The sequence below is a fragment of the Bos javanicus genome, chromosome 5 (genome assembly GCF_032452875.1).
Source record: "Bos javanicus breed banteng chromosome 5, ARS-OSU_banteng_1.0, whole genome shotgun sequence".
Taxonomy (NCBI): domain Eukaryota; kingdom Metazoa; phylum Chordata; class Mammalia; order Artiodactyla; family Bovidae; genus Bos; species Bos javanicus.
The window spans coordinates 10,672,837-10,698,444 of NC_083872.1; the positions used below are offsets into that span (position 1 = coordinate 10,672,837).

General features: G+C 36.8%; 1 protein-coding gene across 1 annotated transcript in view; it reads left to right on the forward strand.

Annotated features, from left to right (window-relative positions):
• PTPRQ (protein tyrosine phosphatase receptor type Q) overlaps positions 1–25,608 on the forward strand; it is a 284,028-nt gene that overhangs the window by 195,355 nt on the left and 63,065 nt on the right. The window contains exons 34-40 of the mRNA XM_061419020.1: positions 4,920–5,041; positions 11,721–11,907; positions 15,321–15,565; positions 19,323–19,389; positions 22,166–22,324; positions 22,861–23,083; positions 24,646–24,719. Coding sequence (XP_061275004.1) covers positions 4,920–5,041; positions 11,721–11,907; positions 15,321–15,565; positions 19,323–19,389; positions 22,166–22,324; positions 22,861–23,083; positions 24,646–24,719 — 1,077 coding nt within the window. The remainder of the gene's footprint in view (positions 1–4,919; positions 5,042–11,720; positions 11,908–15,320; positions 15,566–19,322; positions 19,390–22,165; positions 22,325–22,860; positions 23,084–24,645; positions 24,720–25,608) is intronic.

Genomic DNA, 25,608 nt, shown 5'->3' on the forward strand with positions numbered 1-25,608 from the left:
CACTGTTAAGAAAGTTCTAGGACCCACAACAGATTTCCCAACCTGGGGATCTGGCAAAGGGACTGAGAACCCTCAGGGAATTTGACTGTGGAGGCCAGTGGGATTTGATTACAGAACTTACAAAGGACAGGGGAAACAGACTCTTGGAGGGCACAAACAAAACCTTGTGTGCACCAGGACCCAGGAGAGGGAGCAGTGACCCCAGAGGAGACTGACCCAGCCTTGCCTATGAGTGTCCAGAATTCTCTGGCAGAGGCGTGGGTTGACAGTGGCCTGTGGCAGGGTCAGGGGCACTGAATACAACTAGACCTTTTGAAGGAGGTCCATTATCTTCATTACCCCACCATAGTTTGGTCTCAGGTCAAACAACAGGGAGGGAATACAGCCCCACCCATCAACAGAAAATTGGGTTAAAGATTTACTGAACATGACCCTGCCCATCAGACCAAGACCTGAGTTTCCCTCATAGTCAGTGTCTCACAACAGGAAGCTTCCATAAGCCTCTTATCCATCAGAGGGCAGACAGACTAAAAACCACAATGACAGAAAATTAATCAAACTGAGCTCATGGACCACAGCCTTGTCTAACTCAATGAAACTATGAGCCATGCCATGTAGGGCTACCCAAGAAAGACAGGTCATGGTGGGGAGTTCTGGCAAAACGTGGTCCTCTGGAGAAGGGAATGGCAAACCACTTCAGTATTCTTGCCTTCAGAACCCCATGAACAGTATGAAAAGGCCTTCAGTATAGATGTTGAGTACTAGAAGCTCTAAATGTTAGGTCCACAACTACCCTGATCTCTTCTGTAGGCTTGGTGTCCTCCCAGTCCTTGGCATGTAGAAGATGTGCAATAAATATTTATTGTTTCAATAAATACATAAATTTCACCTAAAAACCAACAGAACATTTGAGCAGAAATGAAAAGGTAGGCTAAAATATTTTCCAGTCTCATACCACTTAAAATATGCAACCTGTCATAATATTCTTCTTTTCCACCATGGTTCTTACAGAACTAGAGGGCAGGTCTGAGGAAAACATTAATAAAGGGTAAATAATTGATATTAATTATTAATTAATAAACACCTTCATAAAGTTTTACTTAGCTTCTGACCCATCCTCTTTTAGAGTCAATGGCAGGAGTTAGGACTTTGCAACCCGCTTTTCAAAGCAGGTTTCTCCATGAGGAAAATATATAATGATGATGAGTAATGGAGTACCTGATCCTAAAGCCTGTCCACTCCTCACTTAACAGTTAAATACAGAGATTCAGAGCTGCTCTTTGTTAAGCTACTACTTGTTAAGGTGGGTATGACATTTCTAAGCAATATCCAGAAAGGAAAGAAGTGGCCACTCTTTTTTTCTAAACATATATTTATTTTTTGGCTGCGCTGTGTCTTCATTCTTTGTGGTATACACAGACTTTGTCTAGTTGTGGCGGACTGAAGCCCCTCTGAGTTGGTGTGCGGGCTGCTCCCTGGTGGCTCTCTGGGTGCCAAGCGCCAGCACGGGCTCTCAGCACACAGGCTTCAGTAGTCACAGCACGTGAGCTCAGCAGCTGCCACGTGTGGGCTCAGGAGTTGTGGCACGTTAGCCCAGTGGCTCTGCAGAATGTGAGATCCTCCTAGAGCAGGGACTGAACCTGTGTCCCCTACATTGGCAGGTGGATTCCCAACCACTGGACCTCCAGGAGAGCCCAGGATTGCCACTCTTGAATATGGAGAGCATTATCCCGTGAGGCATAATCCAAAAGCAATTAGTTATGCTGGTTGCAGAGCCCTCTCATTGCTATCATTTGTTATGTCCAGGTATCTAAATGAATTATGCTACAATTTGAGGTGGTGTTCCTAAATCTAGGACCCTAAAATTAGAATATGACTGAAGATGTCAGTATATGCAGCATGTGTTTAAGTGCTGAGATTCCATGATCTCTTCTACACTAATCACTGGAGAAATCACGTACCGTATTCTGTCATTGTTATTAGCACCTCAGCTCATCACACCTTGGAATCCTGGAGCATCCCTTCCTCCCTCTCTCCCCTCGGTGTCATATAGACTGCATCTTGAGTCAGTGTTCAGAGTATTGCACAAAATTCAGTAAAGGTACAAATAGAAGGATGTGTTTGTCATCCACAAACCATTCTCCCACGTAATATTTCTTATACATCCTCTGTAGTAACATCTGACATAATGTTACTTTAAATTGACATAATTTAAAGAAGTAACAACTTCTTTAAATTATGTCAATGCTACTATTAAAAAGTACTTTATGGACTGAGTTGAGAGATTCCCTGGTGGCTCAGATGGTTAAGAATCCAGGCTGAGTTGGGCACCTAAATTCCAAACACATAATATCATTTCTCTTGGAAATGTTCTAAGTACCGAGAACTCATTAATAGTCCAAAGACTGTCATTACTATGAGCATCTTAAATACTTACCTAGTGTTGGAGGCGATGACACCCCACTCCAGTATTCTTGCCTGGAAAATCCCGTGGATGGAGGAGCCTGGTGGGCTACAGTCCATGGGGTTGCGAAGAGTCAGACATAACTGAGCGACTTCACTTTCCCTTTTCACTTTCATGCATTGGAGGAGGAAATGGCAACCCACTCCAGTGTTCTTGCCTGGAGAATCCCAGGGACGGGGGAGCCTGGTGGGCTGCCATCTATGGGGTCACACAGAGTCAGACACGACTGAAGTGACTTAGCAGCAGCAGTGTTGAAATAAACCTTCTGGCTTTCTTCAGAGCCCGTGAGTCACCTGAACCAGATATACTTGCCATATTGATACTATCTCAATTTGTAAGGAATTACTTTTAATTTGTTAACAAACTCTTTTCATCTTGGTCCCATCTCCCTTGTTCTAGACTCCGTTTTACAGTTGCCAGGTAGGCATCTCAATCCTTGTGAGTATCTCAGGCTTAATGAGTACAGATGCAAATTTAGCATCCCCTGCCAAGGTCTTATCCCTATCAAAACTAGTATCTGTTCTTGAAGGTGCTGTTGTGAATTCTATCAGCCCTCCCCCAGTATTAATACGTGAATTAGCTTTTTACTACACCCTCTGTCTCACAGCTAGTCAGCCCTTAAGTTCTTTTTGTTAAATTTTCTCAGGACTCTGGGGTTCATCTCCTCCTTTCTCTACCTACTGTCGCTCTTCTACTTTCGGCTCTCATCAGATCTTACCTGACGTTTTGGAAATAACCTGTCTGAACTCACTGCTTCAGAGCACTTATCTTTTTCATAGCTGCCTGAGATTTCCTCCTAAATCATTAGAAAAGTACTTGCCTTCTCAAAGCTTTCAGTGACATCCCATTGTTTAAAGAGTGAACGTCAAACCCTTTAACATAATCGAGTGCTGCCTAACTTAGTTCCCCAATGACTAGTTGGCTTGCTCCCTACCCCACCCCTTCATGAACACTGGTCTTTCTGTGATATCTCTATTCCTTGAATATAGGGATTCTGAAATTTTTTTGCACCGTGGGTTCCTTTGACAGTCTGGTGAAGTGTGTGGACCCCTTCCTAGAGTAATATTTTTCAGTGTATAGAATAATAAACATAAGATTACCATGGAAAGCCATGCTGCAGAAGTAAAATTCTATCTGTCTGTGGACCCCATTGTTTATATTTTTGTGGCTTTATTATGACCCTCTTAGCAAAGAAGTGCCCCTGAGCCTGCCCTTCTGATTATTGAAATCCTTCTCATGTTTCAAAGTCCCTTCAATCCCCATCTCTGCAACTTTACCTTGACTCCCTGCCCTTCTGTACTCACCACAGTGTCCTCTGCCCTCTCATAGCAGATTATTTGTGTTTCTAATTAGTTCTTATCTTTCCTTTGCCCTTTGTGATAATATTTTGTATTAATTGACAAAAAGGACCAGACGCTAACGGGCTACTTTCACACATTTTGTGCTCACTGGCTTGTAACTCTTTTTAAAGCACTGTGGAATCTGCATATGAAGAGGACACTGAGGTCCAGGGGTTTTGTTGATGGACCAAGATTATACAGCTTGTTGCTGTTACAAATTTATTTCAGGAAGGGAATATTTTATCTTCTTCTTTACGCCTTCTCAGGATCTAAGGAATGATATTGTTCAGTAATGTTTGTTTATGTCGATTTAAAAATCAGAATTGCTGGGAAATACTCATCTCCCTAGTATTGACGAGGAGCCATACTAGGAGAGAGATGTGTACAGCAGTGTTTCTAGTTCAATGTCTATGTCAAACTAACTGTGACTGATTCCTTCTTAACAAACTGAGAACTCTTGTAGTTCCTAGTCGTTTCACAAATTAAAATTTAAACAAGAGTTTTCAGCAGTCAACTCATTAAAATGTTATCCCTTGTTCTGCACTCCTGATGAAGACAGTAATATTAAAAGTAGGACAAATTAAAGAATTTGTTTGGAATCAAAATGAATTCAGGAAATATTTACATTTGTAATGATAAGATCAGTTGTATAACCTATTTCCTATGTTATCCCCTCAGTGAAGACAATAAACCAGTCCAACTTACATTTGTAAGAAAATACATTTTAAATATAATTTACTTGAACAAGTTGCATTTTTCTGTAGTCAAATGCATTCCTGCAAGTTTCTTAAAACAACATTATAGGCTATTTAAAAATAAAACTTTATTTATTCAAATAGATTTTAGCAATTAGTAATGCTTTCTTTTCAAAATGTTGTTTTGAGATTAAAAATCATGTATTTATGATCAGTAATTTCTCACGTGGAAGTTCTTTATGTATGGTAATTATTTTTAAAGGAATTACATCTTTTGATCTGGCAATGCCTTTTAGTATGCTGTGAACTATAATATATAATTCATTATCATTATCCTTCTTTTGTTTTTTTCTGTCGTCATATTGTGGCAAACACTAGCTGAAATGTAGAAAGGTAACTGAATTCTTTCTATTTTCATAGCTCCAGACGGTCCTCCTGAAAATGTGCATGTAGTAGCAACATCACCTTTCAGCATCAACATCAGCTGGAGTGAACCTACTGTCATTACCGGACCAACCTTCTATTTGATAGACGTCAAATCAGTAAGACCTGTCTTGTCTTCTCTGAAAGGCAGTATAGAGCATGGTTAGGAATCCAGGTTTTGCAACCAGACTGAATTTTACTCTTAGCTCTGTTAGACCTTAGGCAGCTTCCTTTACTTGTTTATGTTTGTGTCCACATCTGTAAAATAAAGATAGATAATACTACCCAGGGTACAGCATTTTTGTGAGGACTAAGTTAGTCAACATACATAAATAACTTAAAACATTGCCTGATACCTAGTAAATATTCAAGAAGTGCAAACAAAATATTGTCATCACGCTTACTGTTATTTATCTTCAGGGTATAGATGATATAGATAAATGAGGTTGAGTTCAAGTTGACGGTAATATATCGGTTTAAAATACAGTGAAAAAGAACTTAAAATACAAAAGAACGGCCAAGGCATTAGGAGACATAGCTCCAAAATAAGACAATATCAGGGCTTAACTTTGAAAATGATTGAAGCAGAACATGGAAAGGTAGTGTAAATATAAGTGTAAAAAGTTAGCTTCATTCAAGAAAAAGCAAGTAGTTAGGGCATCCTTAGTGGAACATTTGAAAAGAAAAGGCCTGAGAGATGAGGCTCGATTCGGGGGCCGACTTAAAACCTATTGTGGAGTGTGGGTCATGGTAAGTTCAGTGGGGTGCCAATTGTGGAAATAAAGCAGTGTTGGGATACAGATTTCTATTTTACAGAATCAGTATGATCACATTGTAAAGCATAGTTTTAGACCAGTCCTGGGGGTACAAAATTAAAGGAGGCAGGAAACCATAAGAGTAAAACTGGGCAAGAAAAGGAAATGAGTGAGGGTAACAGAATAAAAAAATAATTTAAATATGCAGGATCTGGAGGAAAAAAATCCATGGATGGTGAGTGAAAATAAAAATCAAGGGTGACTTTTTAAGAGATATGATTTGGAAACTTGTGAGGAGGAATGGATTTGTAGAAGAAAGGCATGGATTCAGAACTAGATGTGCTAAGATGCCTGGGAGTCCCCAGGTGAAGATGCCCATTGACAGGATCATTCATGGATCTGTAGCTCAGGAGAGGAAGTTTGTATTTCCAGATTTGGGAAGCATTGGTATTGGATGGATGAAATAATATGAATAGATGAGATTACCTATGAAACATTTAGGGTAAGAAACTCTTCTGTAAGGACTAACCTGAAGAAAGTGTCCTGGGGAATACAAACATTTGAGTAAAAGGGACCTGAAAACACTGAATTGGAGTAGCCATTCAGACAGTAGGAAACGCAAGCATGGGAGTCAAGCCTCTTGCCTACAGCAGGGTGCTCCACAGTGTGAATAATGCAGAGTTGTTAGCTAGGGTTAGAATTGGTATTTCTCCTGGCATCCTGCTTGGGTTTTACTGGAGCTGAAGAGCAATCCCTTCTGGTGGCGTCTGAAGCATTAAATTAGGCAATCCATGGTGAATTCTCCTCCCCTCTTGCTGTATTTATTCATCTCTTCTTTAACTTTTATGATTTTTTAAAATGCTTTTATATTATTTCTTAAGTGGAAATAATTCTATCTCAAAAGACCCGTCATGATTAAAGGAAAACTTAAAGGATTATTGGTACATTTTTTTCTCCCAGTCTTCAGTTTATGATCCTCCTTTTTTAGAGCACATTTGTGAAGACTTTTAGTTCATAATTAGCCAAAAACAATCAACATGAATAACAAATGCTCCAGGAATATCATTAAAAGCAAATTATAAAATGTTAACACTGTGCTCTATTAACTAGAAGATACTTTATTAGGGAAAATAGCTGTCTCATGGAGTTTGGTTGTATTGAAAGGAGGGAAAAGTAAACCATTAAAAAAAAGGTGATTTATCATCTAATTCTCTCAGTATTCTTACTGAGATTAAAACTGAGTAAGGGAAAGAGAGAAGGATGGAAAGATAACTATTGTAATTGCTTAGTTTGTTTCAGCTACATATTAGCCTCTTCATATGCATTGTATTATTGTATCTTATAACATTTTGATGTAAGTATTATAATCTTACTTTTGCATATAGGAGAACTGAGGCACAGAGATGATAAAAAAAAAAAAAAAAAAAACAACTTCTCAAACAGTTAAGACCTGGCTAAAACCAGCACAATAGTGTGATGGAAATAGGAAAAACTATCAAAAAAGCAAATAAAATTTGCCAAATTGAAATATGTGCTCACCAAAACACATTTGGATCAAAGACAGCAAAAATTCAAATAGATTCTAACACTTCACAGTTTCCCTAGGATTCTTGGAACTAAAGCGGTCTTCCCTTCATTCTTTCAACACAATTCTAGTTTATTTTTTAAAATTTTGTTTTATATTGGAGCATAGCTGATTAATAATGTTGTGTTAGCTTCAGGGATATAGCAGAGTGTTTCAGTTATCCGTATACATGTACCTGTTCTTTTTCAAATCATTTTCCCATTTAGATTATTACAGAATATTGACTGGAGTTCCCTGTGCTGTATAGTAGGTCCTTGTTGGTTATCTATTTTAAATATAGTAATCTGTACATGTCAATCTCAAACTCCCAGTACAACTTTAAATACATTCAGATGCCAGCACTGTGCTGGGTCCTGGGTCAAACGCACATCTTTTATGGCTCCTACACTGGCAGGCGGGTTCTTTACCACTAGTACCACCTGAGAAGGCCAGAAGTCATTGGCTCCCAGGCCAAAGAACACGTGCCCTTGAATTTAAGACTTATGCTGCACCCTGGCCTCTGCCAAATACCAGCCACAAGGGCATATTGCTCTTCCCTTAAAAGACTTGAAGCAAAAATTGACACTCTTTAATAAAGACATATGGGCTTCCCTGGTGGCTCAGGTGGTAAAGAATCCACCTGTAATGCAGGAGACCTGGGTTCGATCCCTGGTTCGGGAAGATCCCCTGGAGAAAGGCAAGGCAACCCACTCCAGTATTCTTGCCTGGAAAATCCCCATGGACAGAGGAACCTGGCGGGCTACAGTCCATGGGGTCACAAAGAGTTGGACAGGATTGAGTGACTAAGCACAGCACAATAAAGATATATGGGCTCAGATATCACCCGGGATGATTCTACTGGGAATTGCATTTTCTGGCCTTTTGTTGTTCCTTTTATTTTAAATTTATTATTTAATTGAAAGATAATTGCTTTACAGAATTGTGTTTTCTGCCAAACATCTACATGAATCAGCCAGAGGTATACACATATCCCCTCCCTCTTGAACCTCTCTCCCATCTCCCTTCCCATCCCACCCCTCTAGGTTGATACACAGCCCTGGTTTGAGTTCCCTGAGCCATACAGCAGATTCCAGTTGGCTGTCTATTTTACATATGGTGATGTAATCTTCCATGTTACTCTCTCCATACATCCCACCCTCTCCTTCCTCCCCCACCCACCTCCGCCGAGTCCGTAAGTCTGTTCTCTGTGTCTATGTCTACACTGCTGCCCTGCAAATAATTTCATCAGTACCATCTTTCTAGACTCCATATATATGCGTTAGTATACGGTATTTGTTTTTCTCTTTCTGACTTACTTCACTGTATAATAGGCTCTAGGTTCATCCACCTCATTAGAACGGACTCAAATGCATGCCATTTTATGGCTGAGTAACATTCCATTGAGTACATATACCACAGCTCCTTTATCCATTCATCTGTCAGTGGACATCTAGGTTGCTTTCTTGTTCTAGCTATTGTAAATAGTGCTGCAATGAACATTGGAGTACATGTGTCTTTTTCAATTTTGAGTTCCTCAGGGTATATGCCTAGGAGTGGGATTGCTGGGTCATATGGTGGTTTTATTCCTAGTTTTTTAAGGAATCTCCATACCATCTTCCATACTGGCTGTATCAATTTACATTCCCACCAACAGTGCAAGAGGGTTCCTTTTTCTCCACACCCTCTCCAGCATTTACTGTTTGTAGACTTTTTGATGATGGCCATTCTGACAGGTGTAAGGTGATATCTCATTGTAGTTTTTATTCGCATTTCTCTAATAATGAGTGATGCTGAGCATCTTTTCATGTGGTACACATCTGTATGTCTTCTTTGGAGAAATGTCTGTTTAGGCCTTTTTCCCACTTTTTGATTGAGTTGTTTTTCTGGTATTGACTTGTATGAGCTGTTTGTATATTTTGGAAATTAATCCTTTGTCAGTTGTTTCATTTGCTATTATTTTCTCCCATTCTGAGGGTTGTCTTTCTCTCCTTTTTATAGTGTCCTTTGTTGTGCAAAAGCTTGTAAGTGTAATTAGGTCCCACTTGTTTATTTTTGTTTTTATTTCCATTACTCTAGGAGGTAGATCATAGAGGGGCTTGCTGTGATTTATGTCATAGAGTATTCTTCCTGTGTTTTCCTCTAAGAGTTTTATGTTCCTTTTATTTTTTTAACTTAGCAAATACTTAGTAGCTTCTTTTCACCAAGACAAAGATGGAAAACATAAAGTTCTGCTTCCAAGTAACTCACAGTCTAGAACACCAGAATATAGATAATTATAGAGTATGAGGTATCCAGTCTTTTTGGAACATAATGTTACAATTAAAGTTTCTGTTATAGGGTACATAATATATAGAGGAGACTGTACAGAGAAGGTTAAATTTAGTAGGCTTAGTGAAGACAGAAAATGAATTTTTGTATGTGCTGCTTTTTGAGGGCACAGTGTTCTTTTGGAATTTTACTATATATTTTATAAGATATGGTACATCACATGCATTTTATTTCCTACTTTACTAACTGCGATCTGTTACCATTTTTTAATGAAGGCACTGGAATAATTTAATTTTACTTTATAAGATCAGGTCTCATGACCTTCTGGTAGTGTAGAGAGGTCTGACGGAGAAGGCAATGGCACCCCACTCCAGTACTCTTGCCTGGAAAATCCCATGGATGGAGGAGCCTGGTAGGCTGCAGTCCATGGGGTCGCTAAGAGTCGGACACGACTGAGCGACTTCACTTTCACTTTTCACTTTCATGCATTGGAGAAGGAAATGGCAACCCACTCCAGTGTTCTTGCCTGGAGAATCCCAGGGATGGGGGAGCCTGGTGGGCTGCCGTCTATGGGGTCACACAGAGTCGGACACGACTGAAGCGACTTAGCAGCATCAGGTGCTAAGGTCTGAACTCTTCAAAGACCTCGGATCAAATCCTATCGCAGTTACCAAGCAGCTATGGAATCTTGAGAAATTCAGCCCAACTCTACAAAATCAGAACTGAAATAGCTCTAGTAGTCAGCTAAGGAACGTGAAGCTAAGTGGTGAGCAGTGATGAGCTGGAGACCCCTACCCCGTTATAAGAGTTACCCATCATTCATCTTTAGATAATTGTTAGCTAGCATACATTTAAGTCTAGTCTTAGGGGAACTTTAAAAAGCCTTATTTGTATGTGATATTTAAATGTTGACAACCAATTAAACACACACTTTCTGCGCAAGGATACATGAAGCTGATCAGTTGGATTCCTACGCTGATCTGTTTTTCTGCCAGTGGAGTATCTTCCCCTACTGCTCTCTCTCAAGATGGTTCGATCTGTTTGATTTTTTTTTCAATACTGATATTGTATCTGCTTTTCCTGTGCTTCTTATAGCAATATCTTTTTCAGTTAAGAAACTTAGAAAAGAGAATTTGAAGAAATTGAACAAAATTGAATATATTGAACAAAAATACATCTTTCAAAGTTATAAGAAAGGTTCAAGTTGAAAATGAACTTGTTAGTGAGGACAGTGTATCCAACTTATTTTTAAGTGTTTCAAGTCAAGTACCTGATAGAAGCAGGCATAAGGGGATTTTGAATTATTTGTTCATCTCAGGAAAAGTCCTTCTCTTCAGTGCTAGATACGTTAGCTATGTTTAGTCCCTACAGTGAGTAGGCCAGATTGTCCATCAAAGACAGACTGTTTTAATAAATAGTACAACTGTATTTATTGTACCTAAGCATACTCATTTGCACACATTTAATAATTGCATCTATATTAATTGATTCCTTATGTAGTACCATGCATGGTGCTAGATCAGGTTTTCAAACTTCAGTTATGACCACCATTTTAAAAATGAATCGGAATAAAATTTAAAAGAGCAGAAAATATCAAAGTGCATTTTAGAAGTTGTATTTCTGAAAAGCAGTTTGCAGTTATAAAGAATACACATTCACACACATACATCCTGAATGTGTATGGACATTATGTTGCCAAATGTGTTTCACTTTTGTGGGTCATGATAAAAAAAAAACCACAAATTTCTTTGCTAACTACTTCAGATCAGTTTTTTTCTAAATCATCAAAATACTATAATTATTTAGATATTATCACCCTGATCTTACATACATAGAAAGTTAAACACAGGGCATAAATGACTTATAGAATGGAAGTTGCTAAGTGACCAGGTTGGGATCTGAACCCTTGATGACTAAATTCATTCCTCTGTAAAACACTGGAGTAGAAGTTTCATTGACTACAGAGATGGTTTTTGCTTTTTCTGATTATTGTGGTTGATTTTTTTCTTTTACTTTCAACTGTTGAAATAACTGCTAGGTAGTAGACTCTTAAAGTAGCACTTTGGATTTCCCAGGACCATCTGACTGTAAATAAAAGAAATTTTAAATCTTGCCTAGAAAGATATACCACTTGTAGCTTTCTATTAATATGTTTTAGTGATTTGTAACTCAAGTGCTGCTTCCTCTATTAGCTATTTTTTTTTCTTATAGGTAGATAGTGATGAATTTAATATTTCCTTAATCAAGTCAAATGAAGAAAATAAAACCATAGAAGTTAAAGATTTGGAAATCTTCACAAGGTATTCCGTGGTGATCACTGCATTCACTGGAAATATCAGTGCTGCATATGTGGACGGAAAGTCAAGTGCTGAAATAATTGTTACCACTTTAGAATCAGGTAAGGTATATTTTTCATCATTGCTAAAAATTGACTAAGTGTCTTTCTTACAGTTTCTCACACTCTACCCTACAAAGCATATGTGTTACAAGAAAATTTTAAGCATATAAGCATAAAATTCAGTGACTCACTGGGGCTGACAAAAGTGAAGCTTTCTATTTGTATTTTTGAGGCAAAATGGAATTACATAGTATAGTCAATACTTGTAAATACAGAAATAAATTAGTTCATAATAAGGTATCCAAATGTATTTTTTGTGTGTTTATTTCAACACTAAGTATTTTAAAAGTTGGACAACCTTGCCTAAGAAATGATTTTTCCAACTGTCTATAGCCAATAAAGCTTCACCTTAAATTCTGTTTTAATTATTTATGTCCCATTGTTTAAATGTACATTAAAATAATGATACTCTATTATTGAGGGCTCAGTCAGTAAAGAATCTGCCTGCAATGCAGGAGACCCAGGTTCAATTCATGGGTTGGGAAGATCCCCTGGAGAAGGAAATGGCAACCCACTTCAGTATTCTTGCCTGGAGAATCCCAAGGACAGAGGAGGCTGGCCCAGGCTACTGTCCATGGGGTTGCAAGAGTCAGACACGACTTAGCGACTAAACCACCACCACTCTATTATTAAATTATCTGGGCTTTCCAGGTGCCAAGAACATGCTTGCCAATGCAGGAGATGTGAGAGACATGGGTTTGGTTTTAATCCCTGGGTCAGGAAGATCCCCTGGAGGAAGGCATGGCAACCTACTCCAGTATTCTTGCCTGGAGAATCCTATGGACAGAAGAGCCAATTAACCCCCTAGCTATGTTTACTATATCTGTTCTCTTCACTTAGTCCAGTGGCATGTTTTATTATATAATCTAAGGATTAATGTCAGAATCTGTACAGATTGCCTCAAGTTGGTATGAACAGGGTCTGAGTGGATAGTAAGATTGTAACCTGTGAGAAATTACCGTGGAAAGTCAACTTCCCAGAACTCGCTTGCCCCATCCTCCTTCAGACTCCTGATGTTCTTTGCCAGCAGATATATCTCTGGAAAGAGCACATGAAGGATGTGTTGCTATAGTTTATTTCTTGCTATCTGTAAGGTAAGTATAGGAGGTAAAAAAAAAATTAGTCTTTTCATTATGCTGTATATTTTATTATCTATAGACTCACCATTCTAAATTGAAAGGTACATCTTATCCTCAGCACCATAAAATTCTACTTGTTTCCATTTAATTGCCATGTATAGTTCAGGTACTTATTTTACTTTTTGCACTTCTCCCTTATCCTGCCCATCTGTGAGAAAAGTTGCTGCTAAACTTGTTCATGTTCATACCCTAAAACTTTGATCAACAATCTTAATGTGACACCTTTTCCAAGGATATTGTAGTTTCATAAATTTTTATTAAACCTCTAAGAGTAGATTTTAGATATGAAAACAAAGATATCTGGAGGATAGGAAGTTCTTTCTAACACTCAGATAATTTTTTCACGTATTCAACTTTAAAGCTGATTCTAATTTTAGGAAATCATCTTTCATAAAAAGAAATATATATATTCTTATATATCATAAAAATGTATAATAGCAATTGTGAAAATGTGTGTTGAACCAATTTAACTTTTATATCAGCTATGCATTTCTTCACATTGTGATATTTGCACAATAACATATTTATCTGCTTCTCTCTTTTTTTTCTGTTATTTATTTACTTATGTTTTGCTTGCCATAGGGAACTATCTCTAGATATCTCTACAAGTGTATATGAATATCTGAGCTATTCATAGTCAAATATGAACAGCCTTCTTCATGGAAATTTGTTACCTAGAATGGAAGAATATATACATTTCAATGTGATTAAAATAAATATGTTCATGCAACCATTAAATTTTAAAAAATAGTAATTATATAGTTTGATAAGAACTAGTTCTCACATTTATAAAGTAATTTTATCCTGTGTTATTTTTCATAACAATTTATTGATATTTGGCTAGTTATATGTTAGGGCAACTTTTATTTATCAAAAATAAACAGGAATATCTAGAATATATAAAGAAATATTAAAATTCAACACTTAAAAAGAATCTAATCAGACAATTGCAGAGGGGACTTCCCTGGCAGTTCAGTATTTAGGACTCCAAGCTGCCACTGCTGGGTGCATGGGTTCAATCCCTGGTCAGGGAACTAAGACCCCACATGCCACATGGCCAAAAATATGCAAAGAAAACTGACAAAGAACATGAACTGATATTTCACCAGAGAGGAAATATGATTGGAAAATAAACTCAAGATATGTTTTTTCAACACTATTATCTGTTAAGAAAATGTAAATTAAAACCACAATGATACATCAGTATGCATCTACTAGAACAGAAAAAATAATTTTTAAAATAGTAATAATACCAAATGCTGGAAACAGTCCAAAAAGACTGGATCTCTCATACATTGCTAGTGGGAATATAAAAGGGTATAACTACTGATACAATATAAAAATATTTTGGTAATCTGTAAAACTGAACATGCACTCACGATAGATCCACAAGTTACAATCTTAGGCAGCTATCACAGACAATTGAAAACTTAATGTTCATACAAATATCTTTATATGAATGTTAACAGGCTTATTAGGAATAACGACAAAATAACTGGAAACAACCCAAATGCTTTTATGATTAAACAAATTCTAGTACAGTGGAACACTACTCAGCAATGAAGACAGAATAAACTGTTGCTATACGCAGCAGCTCTGATCTCAAGGTCATTGTGCTGCTGTCTTTGGCAACTAATAAAACTACGCAGGTGGAGACTGACCAGTGTCGAGGAGTCACGGAGTGCCAATATAAGGGGAGAGCAAGAGGACTTTTCTTTACGGTGACGGAAGAGTTTTGTATCTTGTTTCTGGTGATGGTTACAGGAGTCTATACATGGAATTAAATTGCATAGAGCCATACAAAAATACAGGAAAGCATGAAAAATGGTGAAAATTGAATAAGACCTATAGTCAAGTTAATATGATTGTGCCAGTTCTGTTTCCAGGTTTGATATTTAACTACAGTTATATGAGATGTCACCACTGGGGAAAGCTGGGGGAAGGTAACAGGAATTGAATGTACGATTTTTGCAACTTCCTGTGAGTCTACATTATTTTTAAGTTCAGTGTCATAGGAGTTCATTCTGTGTAAGACACATACATATAAAAGGCTAAATATGTAAGCAAATAAATTGGATCACTGTTATGGTTTCTGTGATCTATAAATGTCAATGATTCTATAATGAACCAGCCATTTTGCTTTTCATAATTACATGATTTGTGTAATACTCTTTGTAAAGAGAAATTTGAGAAAAGTTTGAAGCAAATCAGTTTTATATGGAGATCAAAACGAACACAAATTTTTAAATAATTTTAACTGCTAAATACTTTTAGTCCCTAAGGATCCACCTAACAACATGACATTTCAGAAGATACCAGATGAAGTTACAAAATTTCAGTTAACATTTCTTCCTCCTTCTCAACCAAATGGAAATATCCAAGTGTATCAAGCTTTGGTTTACAGAGAAGATGATCCTACTGCTGTCCAGATTCACAACCTCAGTATCATCCAGAAAACTGACACATCTGTCATTGCGATGTTAGAAGGGCTAAAAGGTGGACATACGTACAACATCAGTGTAAGTGTACACAGTTTCTAATTATTCATCTGTTTTATAAAACTGATAGAAAAACTCAGCATTCAAAAATACTGCAGCTTCTGGAATACTACATTTTCCTTATCTCTTGGTAGAATTGCTTAAGACATGCCAAGTGAAAAAGATTTGGGGAAACAGAATTGCTGATTTCCTATTTTAATACAGAAAGTCATGTGAAAGTATGTAAATAACAGAAAAGTGTGCACAATTATAGTGGAAATCAAAAAATAAAGCATAAAGAAAACCAACACTAAAAGTTAAAGAGCAGTGATATATAGATAGTTCTGCCTAAAGGGAGACTGTTTCTGTGTGATTATAAATGGAAAACGGAAAAGGAAATAGCAAAAGCAAAGGGCAGAAATAACTATTTGTATGATTGAAATTCACATGTATTTCACACAACTATTGCTAAAAGCATTTTATATCTTAATTCTAAATTATCCATTTTGGAAAGTAAATATATATGTGAGTTCATATACATACACACAGACATAATACACATACAATTGTTTCACCCTTTCACTATTTTTATAGCATGTCTTGGAATTTTCAAAAAGAACTATATAATTCAGAAAATAATCTATTAAGCATCATAGAACCAACCTAGCTGCTGCGGCTGCTAAGTCGCTTCAGTCGTGTCCGACTCTGTGTGACCCCACAGACGGCAGCCCACCAGGCTCTGCCATCCCTGGGATTCTCCAGGCAAGAACACTGGAGTGGGTTGCCATTTCCTTCTCCAATGCATGAAAGTGAAAAGTGAAAGGGAAGTCACTCAGTCGTGTCCGACTCTTTGTGACCCCATGGACTGCAGCCTACCAGGCTCCTCTGTCCATGGGATTTTCCAGGCAAGAGTACTGGAGTGGGTTGCCATTGCCTTCTCTGAGAACCAACCAAGACAGCATATTAAAAAGCAGAGACATTACTTTGTCAACAAAGGTCTGTCTAGTCAAGGCTATGGTTTTTCCAGTGGTCATGTATGGATGTGAGAGTTGGACTATAAGAAAGCTGAGCACCAAAGAACTGATGGTTTTGAACTGTGGTGTTGGAGAAGATTCTTGAGAGTCCCTTGGACTGCAAAGAGATCCAACCAGTCCATCCTAAAGGAGATCAGTCCTGGATGTTCATTGGAAGGACTGATGCTAAAGCCAAAACTCCAATACTTTGGCCACCTGATGGGAAGAGCTGACTCATAGCCTATTATACAGAGTGAAGTAAGCCAGAAAGAAAAACACCAATACAGTATACTAACGCATATATATGCAATTTAGAAAGACGGTAACGATGACCCTGTATGCGAGACAGCAAAAGAGACACAGATGTATAGAACAGTCTTTTGGACTCTGTGGGAGAGGGAGAGGGTGGGATGATTTGGGAGAATGGCATTGAAACATGTATAATATCATATATGAAATGAATCGCCAGTCCAGGTTCGATGCAGGATACAGGATGCTTGGGGCTGGTGCACTGGGATGACCCAGAGGGATGGTACAGGGAGGGAGGTGGGAGGGGGGTACGGGATGGGGAACACATGTACACCCGGTGGTGGGATTGTGTTGATGTATGGCAAAACCAATACAATATTGTAAATAATAATAATAATAATAATTAATTAATGATTAAAAAAAATAAATCTGAGAAAAAAAATGAAAAGACCCTGATGCTGGGAAAGATTGAGGGCAGGAGGAGAAGGGGACGACAGAGGATGAGATGGTTGGATGGCATCACCGACTCAATAGACATGGGTTTGGGTGAACTCTGGGCATTGGTGATGGACAGGGAGGCCAGGCATGCCGCGGTTCATGGGGTCGCAGAGTCGGACACGAATGAGCAACTGAACTGAACTGAAATTCACCCTAAGCGTTCAAGTAGCTCAAGTAACTACACAGTCAAGTAACTAATCTTCAACAAACTCTTTATATCAGAAAACTGTCATTAGTAATTTGTGTTATTTCCCCCACTCACTGTATATCTGACTTGCTAGGACTCTTGTTACACATACCATTAAATGGACCCCCATTCTAAAAGATCTGTTAGAGAGAAGGTGGTAGTTAAGAGAAGGAACTGACCTAGATTCAAATTCTGGCCCTGCTAGCTTCTTTCAGGGCAGTGTCTGCAAATCTGTGCCTCTTTTTCCTTATCTGAAAAATCAGTAATAGGAATAGTAATTTCTATATAGGATATTAATAGTGATGGGAGGAAACAAATGTTTTGGCTCTCACAAATAAAAGAAAAATAAGAAATAAAGTACAACTAATTCATAATTTTTGAATTATGAGTGGGTCTTCGTTGCAGTGCACGAGCTTCTCATTGCAGTGGCTCCTCTTGCTGCAGAGCACGGGCTCTAGCTGTGTGAGCGTCAGCAGCTGCAGCTCACAGCCTCTAGAGCCCAGGCTCAGTAGTTGTGGCACAGCTTAGCTGCCCTGTGGCATGTAGAATCTTCTCAGACCAGGCATCAAACCTATGTCCCCTGCTCTGGCGTGTGGCCTGTCATTCACTGTACCACCAGGGAAATCGACTAGTTCATAATTTAAAGAAAAATCAATCTTTGGATTATTTGCAAGGTGCAATTTTCATTGTCCTTAACACCTGAGAATTTACTAGAAATGTGTAACTTTCACATGGGTCCTAACCTAATGAGTCAAAACCTATAGATTTTCATTTTCCAGGGTTTGTGAGTGACTTCTTTCCTCACTACAACTTGAGAAGCACTGCCCAACTGTATTATTCCACTTAAATGTTAGATTGTAAAGAAATATAAATAATTAAACACATTTAGCATCACTTTTCATTTTAAATACTTTCTTTTTGAAGTTTACATACACCAGTAAATATTTCCTTTATATATTTTTAAGCTACACTTTATAGGCTTGGTTTATTTACTGTACCTGCCACATCATATATGTTACTTTAATTCAATCAAAATACTTCTAAACTGTGCATAGGGTGGAGGGTGGACCACTAATGTATGAAACAAATTTATTAATTCCAGTCAAGATGCATTCTGAATTGTGTTTATTGAATATAATGAAATTGGCAAGAACACAGTCATTATTTTATTAATATATAGCAAGATACAGTGAATTAAAAAAAGAGCCTGTGTCTGCAGCTTCCTAAGCACAAAGTTGATTGAAAGGATTCACATTTGTGTAAATCACCCTCTGCAGATACAAACAGAAATGCTTTATGTGTATATGCTGCATTATGCAGGTTATAGCGTCAGATACTTAGGGGCAGGGGTGAAGCAGGGCAGAGAGGCCAACTTTCAGAGGGATGATTTAATACAGGAAAACTGGGAGGCTGAGGGAATAGGGTTTCATCTCAGAAGGAAAAAAAAAAGAGAATCTTCAATATGGATTTAAAGAAAGCTGGAGTTACCTAGCTACACAGAAAAGGAACAGATGTTAGAGTAGATGAAGAGAGAGTGTAGACACAGTGACTCTTCTGCTCTCTCCTCCTACGGGTTCAAACAGAAGCCACATCTTTCTTAGTCTCTGTGAGGGGCTGTTAGGTCACTGAGCCTTTGTTCTCAGGGCTTAGGACCATAGTATCAGTTGTAAGAACTAGTTTACTGCTAACATTCTTCCTCCATATATTACATAAATTTAAGTGCAAGAAAATATAATAGACTATATGAATTGTTTTTAAAAATAGAATAATTTTTAAATGACGTATAATCATAATTGCTTATACATACACCTGTGCAATAATTTGAAAATAATAAGATGCTTTTTTGTTTTAGGTTTATGCAATCAATAGTGCTGGTGCAGGGCCAAAGGTTCAAATGAGAATAACCATGGATATTAAAGGTACATGAACTGCCTTCCCATGAAATGCTATTGTCTTAAAAGTAATTATAATTTATATTCTGTATTAGAGTTATGGATGTAGGTAAGCTTTTAAATGATGTGTATACATACAGTAAGTATACATTAAGTAATAAGTAGTAATATATGCTTAATAAAGCTATAATTAAAATACCTAAATCATGAGGCAAATTACCATGTTAATTACAGAGGCTGTCTGCTATATTTCTTTTCCACTAAATTGAAATTTTGCTGAGACAAACTTTATAATTGTATTTTATGATTTTTAAATTTTATTGAAAAGAAAACTTCTTTAAATTGCCCATGACTGGACTTTGACTAGTTCTAAGTAGATTCTCTGACTGATCTTTTTTTGAAAGTCAGATTCTTCTAAGTTAATAAAATGGTGTTTACTGAACTACCATATAATCAACTTTATGATTCTGGCTATAAAGTAGATCTATCAGTTCATCATTGACAGGGATTTTTTTCATAGAAAATATATAAAAATTTAGAGACTCCCTTCCCTCACCAAATTCCACAAAACCTACAGAAGATTATTAAAAGGACTTTAGGGCCACTCAGTTATTCAGGGTGCCTTCTCAAGAATGAAAACAGGCACACAATTTTGTCACTGCTCTAAAAACCTGTGTAAAACCTGCAGAGAGATTAAAAAAAAAGAGAGAGAGAGCTTTAATAGAATTCCACCTGATCCTCTTTCTAAAATGAAAACCATCTTCTCTCAGTCTTCGGTAACTACAGGCAGCACAGTGATTAAAACACCATCTTTAGGCTGGTCGAGGGTCGAGTCCCGGAGGTTGAATCCTGGGTTGGCCAGTTGCTACTTTGTTTGGCCTTAGACAAGTTTCTTAACACCTCTAAGCTTGTGTAATAGAGATAATACTAGTTCCTACCTTGTGTTGTGAGGGTTAAGAGAGAATCTGAAAAACCCACAGTGTCTAGAAACTTGCTTTGATAAGGATAAGAAATATTCACTGTAAGATGAAGCTGATAAATTTTATTTTTTCACCATTGGGTAATTTATATAACTGTAATACTATTTGTTATTCAGTGGCAGACTTACTCATATATTCAACATGTAACAATAGATGCATTATATTTAGTAAAACTTCCCATTTCAGATACTTTGCTCATCCTCCAGTAAAGATGTCTAATTCTGACTTCCCACACCTTACATAGAGCAGATAGACTCATGACCACTTATCTAGAGAAGATGGGTGAGTACTGGTAGCAGTGATGGGGTCTAAAAAATTGAATTTTTCTCCAGTAATATGCCTAATTTTATTAATGACATGGAGTAACATTGGATTAACAATTGTATCAATTTGGACAGTACCATCCAATGACAGATTCCTATGACTAGAGAAACCTTGTCTTGGGGGCTCCCCAGTGGCCTCCCTAGAACCTGGAGGCTGTTCCTGCCACATCCTTTCTTCCTTCCTTCTCGTCATTTACACATGTCAGAATTGTGATCTTGCCACCTACTATTGCTCCCTCCTCCCCTATTCTTCACAAATATTTCCCCCAGTAAACTTCCTGCATATCTAATATCATCATAACTCTGACATCTCAGAGGAGTGAGCTAAAGAATTGAGTCAAAAAGATTTGGTTCATGTCCTGATACTTCCCTTTCACAGCTATGTGGCATAAAGCTGTTTTCCTCATTTATCAAATGGAAATGATATTGCCAAGATTATGACGTGGTTAAAAGGCTTTTAAAAAAGATTTTATAAATATGGGAATTGAAGTTTGATTAAGCAACTTTACTGATGCTCAAACAGCTAGTGTGTGGAGCTCTAAGATGAAACAAGCAGAACTTCTACAAATATTATTTTTGAAGATACTTGTATGCATTGATGGTAAAATGTGAATTATGACACTTGTAGAAATTATTCTGGAAATATGTGTTAAAGTTAAAAGTACATATATCATTTGCTCCAGAAATCCTGCCCTTGGGAGTATATTCTATAGAAATAAAAGAATCAGTGAGTAAGACTTAAGATATAAGGCAGATTAGTGAAGCAAATGTTCAAAGACTGAAGGAAAAGTGAATTCCCATCACTCGGTGAATGATTGAATAAATGTGATGCAGTTGTACCATGACATATAATATAGTTATTAAGAAGAATGAATTAACCCAGAACTTGGTGACTTGAAAAGATTTACACAGTCATTGTAATAAAAAGCAATATGTGGTGTAATTATAATACTTAACAGAGCTCCATTAAAACGTATCAGTGAGAAAAATCCATTATGTATGACTTTATGTATTTTTATATGATTATGTGAGCATAAAGAAAAATGAGAGGATATCATCTAGTTGTTTGGTATGGATAATTGTGGGGTTGGAGGACAGGGCTCCTGGTATGCCTAGAACAGAAATTAGTGAACCAGCTAAAGGAAGTAACAGAAGAAAAAAAAAACACTAAAATAGTATGATTTAATACATTTGTGAAAATTTTATATATATATGTATATATAGTTTGAATTTCTTTAATACATGAAGAGGAATCAGATGTCTGAAAATCACACCTGGGCTCCATTATCTCAGACAAGTCTCAAATATATAATTATATCATTAGGAGGTAATAATTGCCAAATATCTTCTGTATCCAAACAAAAATGTTTCATGTTGTTTAGGTTTGTCATCACTTTATCTGTAAATTACCTGCATGAAAGGAGAATTTAAAATGATTTTCTCTTTTCTGTTAAGAACAAAAAATCAACAGGTAGTGATATTTCATCTTCATGTTTACAGCTCCAGCACGACCAAAGACCAAACCAACCCCTATTTATGATGCCACAGGAAAACTTCTTGTGACTTCAACAACGATTACAATCAGAATGCCAATATGTTACTACAATGATGACCATGGACCAATCAAAAATGTACAAGTGCTTGTAGCAGAAGCAGGAGGTATCATCACATGCCAGGTTATCTTGTTAAATTGTGGAGTGTGGACTGCTGAATGCTAAAGACATTTCAATTCAAAATTAGTAATATAAGATAGACTCTTGATTATTACACATCTTTTGAGCTTAGTAGATTGTCAATAGTATCATTAATTTTACTGATCATTAATTTATGCCTAAATAGTTTATCAAAATTAAAAGACATGTGGTTAAAATATTTATGTATTCTATATGCTGGTAGGATTTTGGCAGGATGCAGTCTTGATAGCTTCTTTGAAGGTGGGAAAGAGTCACTCTTGACTGAAGAATGCTTTTTCTCTGAGACGTCATTCTCCACAACAGTGTCTATGGATTCATGTGTGATGGGATGGATAGGGTTACCTGCTTATCCAGGTAGATCAGTTGAATCATCCCTGATGGTTCAGAAAGTAAAAGATGTTGCATCCAGATTTTCCTCATGCAATTATAGAAATGCCTTTTATAAATGTGAAAATACATTTGGATATGACTTGTAATAATTCTTCTTTTTTCTGAAAATAGCTCAGCATGATGGAAATGTAACAAAGTGGTATGATGCATACTTTAATAAACCAAGGCCATATTTTACAAATGAAGGCTTTCCTAACCCCCCATGTACAGAGGGAAAGGCAAAGTTTAGTGGCAGTGAAGAAATTTACATCATAGGTGCTGATCATGCGTGTATGATTCCTGGTAATGAAGACAAAATCTGCAATGGACCTCTGAAACCAAAAAAGCAATACTTGTAAGTATAGTTTATGCTTACTATGCATCATGATAGCAGCTAGTTGACATTTTTAACCCATCCATCTACTCCTCCTTTTATTTTTTCCAGTAAGTACTGGATATCCATAATGTATTGTGACCTGATGCATGGTAAAGATCAACAAGGCATTGTCCTTTCGTTCAGTAAAAGTACAGTTCTAGGGAAAGCAGGCAAACTTATATTGTGGTTTGAAATAAGTAACTAAGGGCAATATGAATATTGTGCAAACTGGAGAACTCAGGAGAATTTAATTCTTTTTGTAAAGGGCTATGTGACTAATGTGTGATTTTTTGTCTTATTATTCTGCCATGCATGCTGATGTATGTACAGTTTTAGAAACACTATCCTTGTCTTCCAGTTAATTGTGGCTTCCCTTTACTTCAGTCATAACATTTTCAGCTCTTCATATTATCAAACATCTAGATGATGTATTAAAATATTTATAATTCACTTTAGTATTTGGTATTCTGTAGATTATAATACTCGAATATAAAAACAGATGTTGATATTTTAGCTCTATTAAATGCTTTGCTAAATTTGGCTTTTTTCCTACTAAGTTGACTATTATATCATGACTATACTTTTTAAAAATTTAATTTCCAAAATATAATTTTAATACTAAATTTGAAAAATACAGCTAATTTCACTTTTGCCTACTAGTTAAAGCATTATTAAATTCTTCATAAACATCCTAGGGCAACTTAACATTAGAAAGAAAAGTCAGAGCGTTTTTTTTTTTTTACAAATGCCTATTATCTATTATTAAGAACACTTACTTGGTTACTAAATTATGCCCTGAGATTAATCATCATACAATAATAGTTACAGATATGATATACTACAAAGTTTTATATCCAAGAATTATTGATTTTGCATAATTTTACCAAATCATTTCATATAAACCATAAAATCATAAGAATTTGAGAACAGCAGAGATTATTAATGTAGATTGATGTTATGTTTTAAAATAAGGTAAATTTTGGTTGTCTCTGTGGTGATAGAATTATCCAGCAATTTTTAAGGTTGATTTTCTTCCGTACCCATTTTCTATGTTGTATGTCATGGAAGCATATAAAGTGAAAATATAGCTATGCACACTCAGAATTAATAAGCCTTATTCTTTATTTACATGTGAACAAGGTAAGTTTTATATGATCATTCTAAATCTGACTTACTGGTATTTTCAAAGGTGGCTAAAGTGTAGTAGTTATGTTTAATTTACATTGTGCTTGTGCTGACATTAATTAATTTCATCTGAACAAATCTATGAGAGAGATGATCTACTTAATCTGATTAACTGCTGACTATTCATGAATCTGGTCAAATTTTTCATCACACTCTGATGAAGCTGAAAAGGTGTGTGTCCAGGATAATTATTCATCTCACATAAAGATACTATTTGTTCTGATGGTGGCAGATTTCTAAGTTTATACTTTGTAAATTCATGTTCTCTGAACAAAAGTGTATTTTTCCACAGCTATTTGTTTAAATTATACATGGGGAAAAAAAGTCATATGTAAATTGTTTTTCTTCTTCCACAGATTTAAATTTAGAGCCACAAACATCATGGGACAATTTACTGACTCTGATTACTCTGATCCTGTTAAGACTTTAAGTAAGACATTTTTGTAGTTTAATTTCATTTATAATCTCAACATGCTAATCATAGCTGTAATGTTCCTTAGTAAATGTATTCCATGACTGAATGTTCTCAAGTATAAAGTCACTTCAAGGTTAATTATGTTGACTAAGGAAGATGCAGTATTTATAATACTCTTTTAAGTGATGGACTCCATCTATTCAAATTTGGACACAGGTTTCAATATGGTGTTCAGTCTAGGCTGATGTGTATGGACATTACACTAAGAAAATATTTGGTTTTTTAATATGCAGTCTTCTAAGTAAAACTTTTACTTCATAAAAATGAAAAAGGATTAAGGAAATTTTTCTGAAATAATCCTAAAAGTTAGAAGCTTATCAGTCTTTGTAAGTTTTCTGTCTGATCAGTGCTTTCCTGAGTTTTTCAATTGTATCCACCCAGTCAGGCCTGGATAAGTACCATTCAGTCAGATGCAAGTATACTTCTTCCTTTTCTCTTTCTCCCCCTTCCTCTCCCCCTCCTCCCCTTCCTACTGCTACTTCTTTCTCTCCTCCGCCTCCTTCACCATCAACATATCTAACATTAAATATTCTGCTCCAGACATACTCTGAGGTCCTTAGTATGTATTAACTGATGGATTCTTCACAACGATCCTTTAATTTAGGTCAGTGGTTCTCAACGGACTGATTTTACTGTCTGGGGATTTGGCAATGTCTGGAGCCATTTTCGGTTGGGTTGTCCTCTAAGTGTGGGGATTGAGCTAGTGGCATCCTGTGGGCAGAGAGGTCAGAGGTGCGGCTGCCTGTCCTCCAGGGCGTAGGCAGGCCCCTCCAGCAAGGAATTATCTAACCCCTAATCAATGTGCTGAGGTTCAGAAACCCTGTTAGGTTGCTAATGTTAGTTC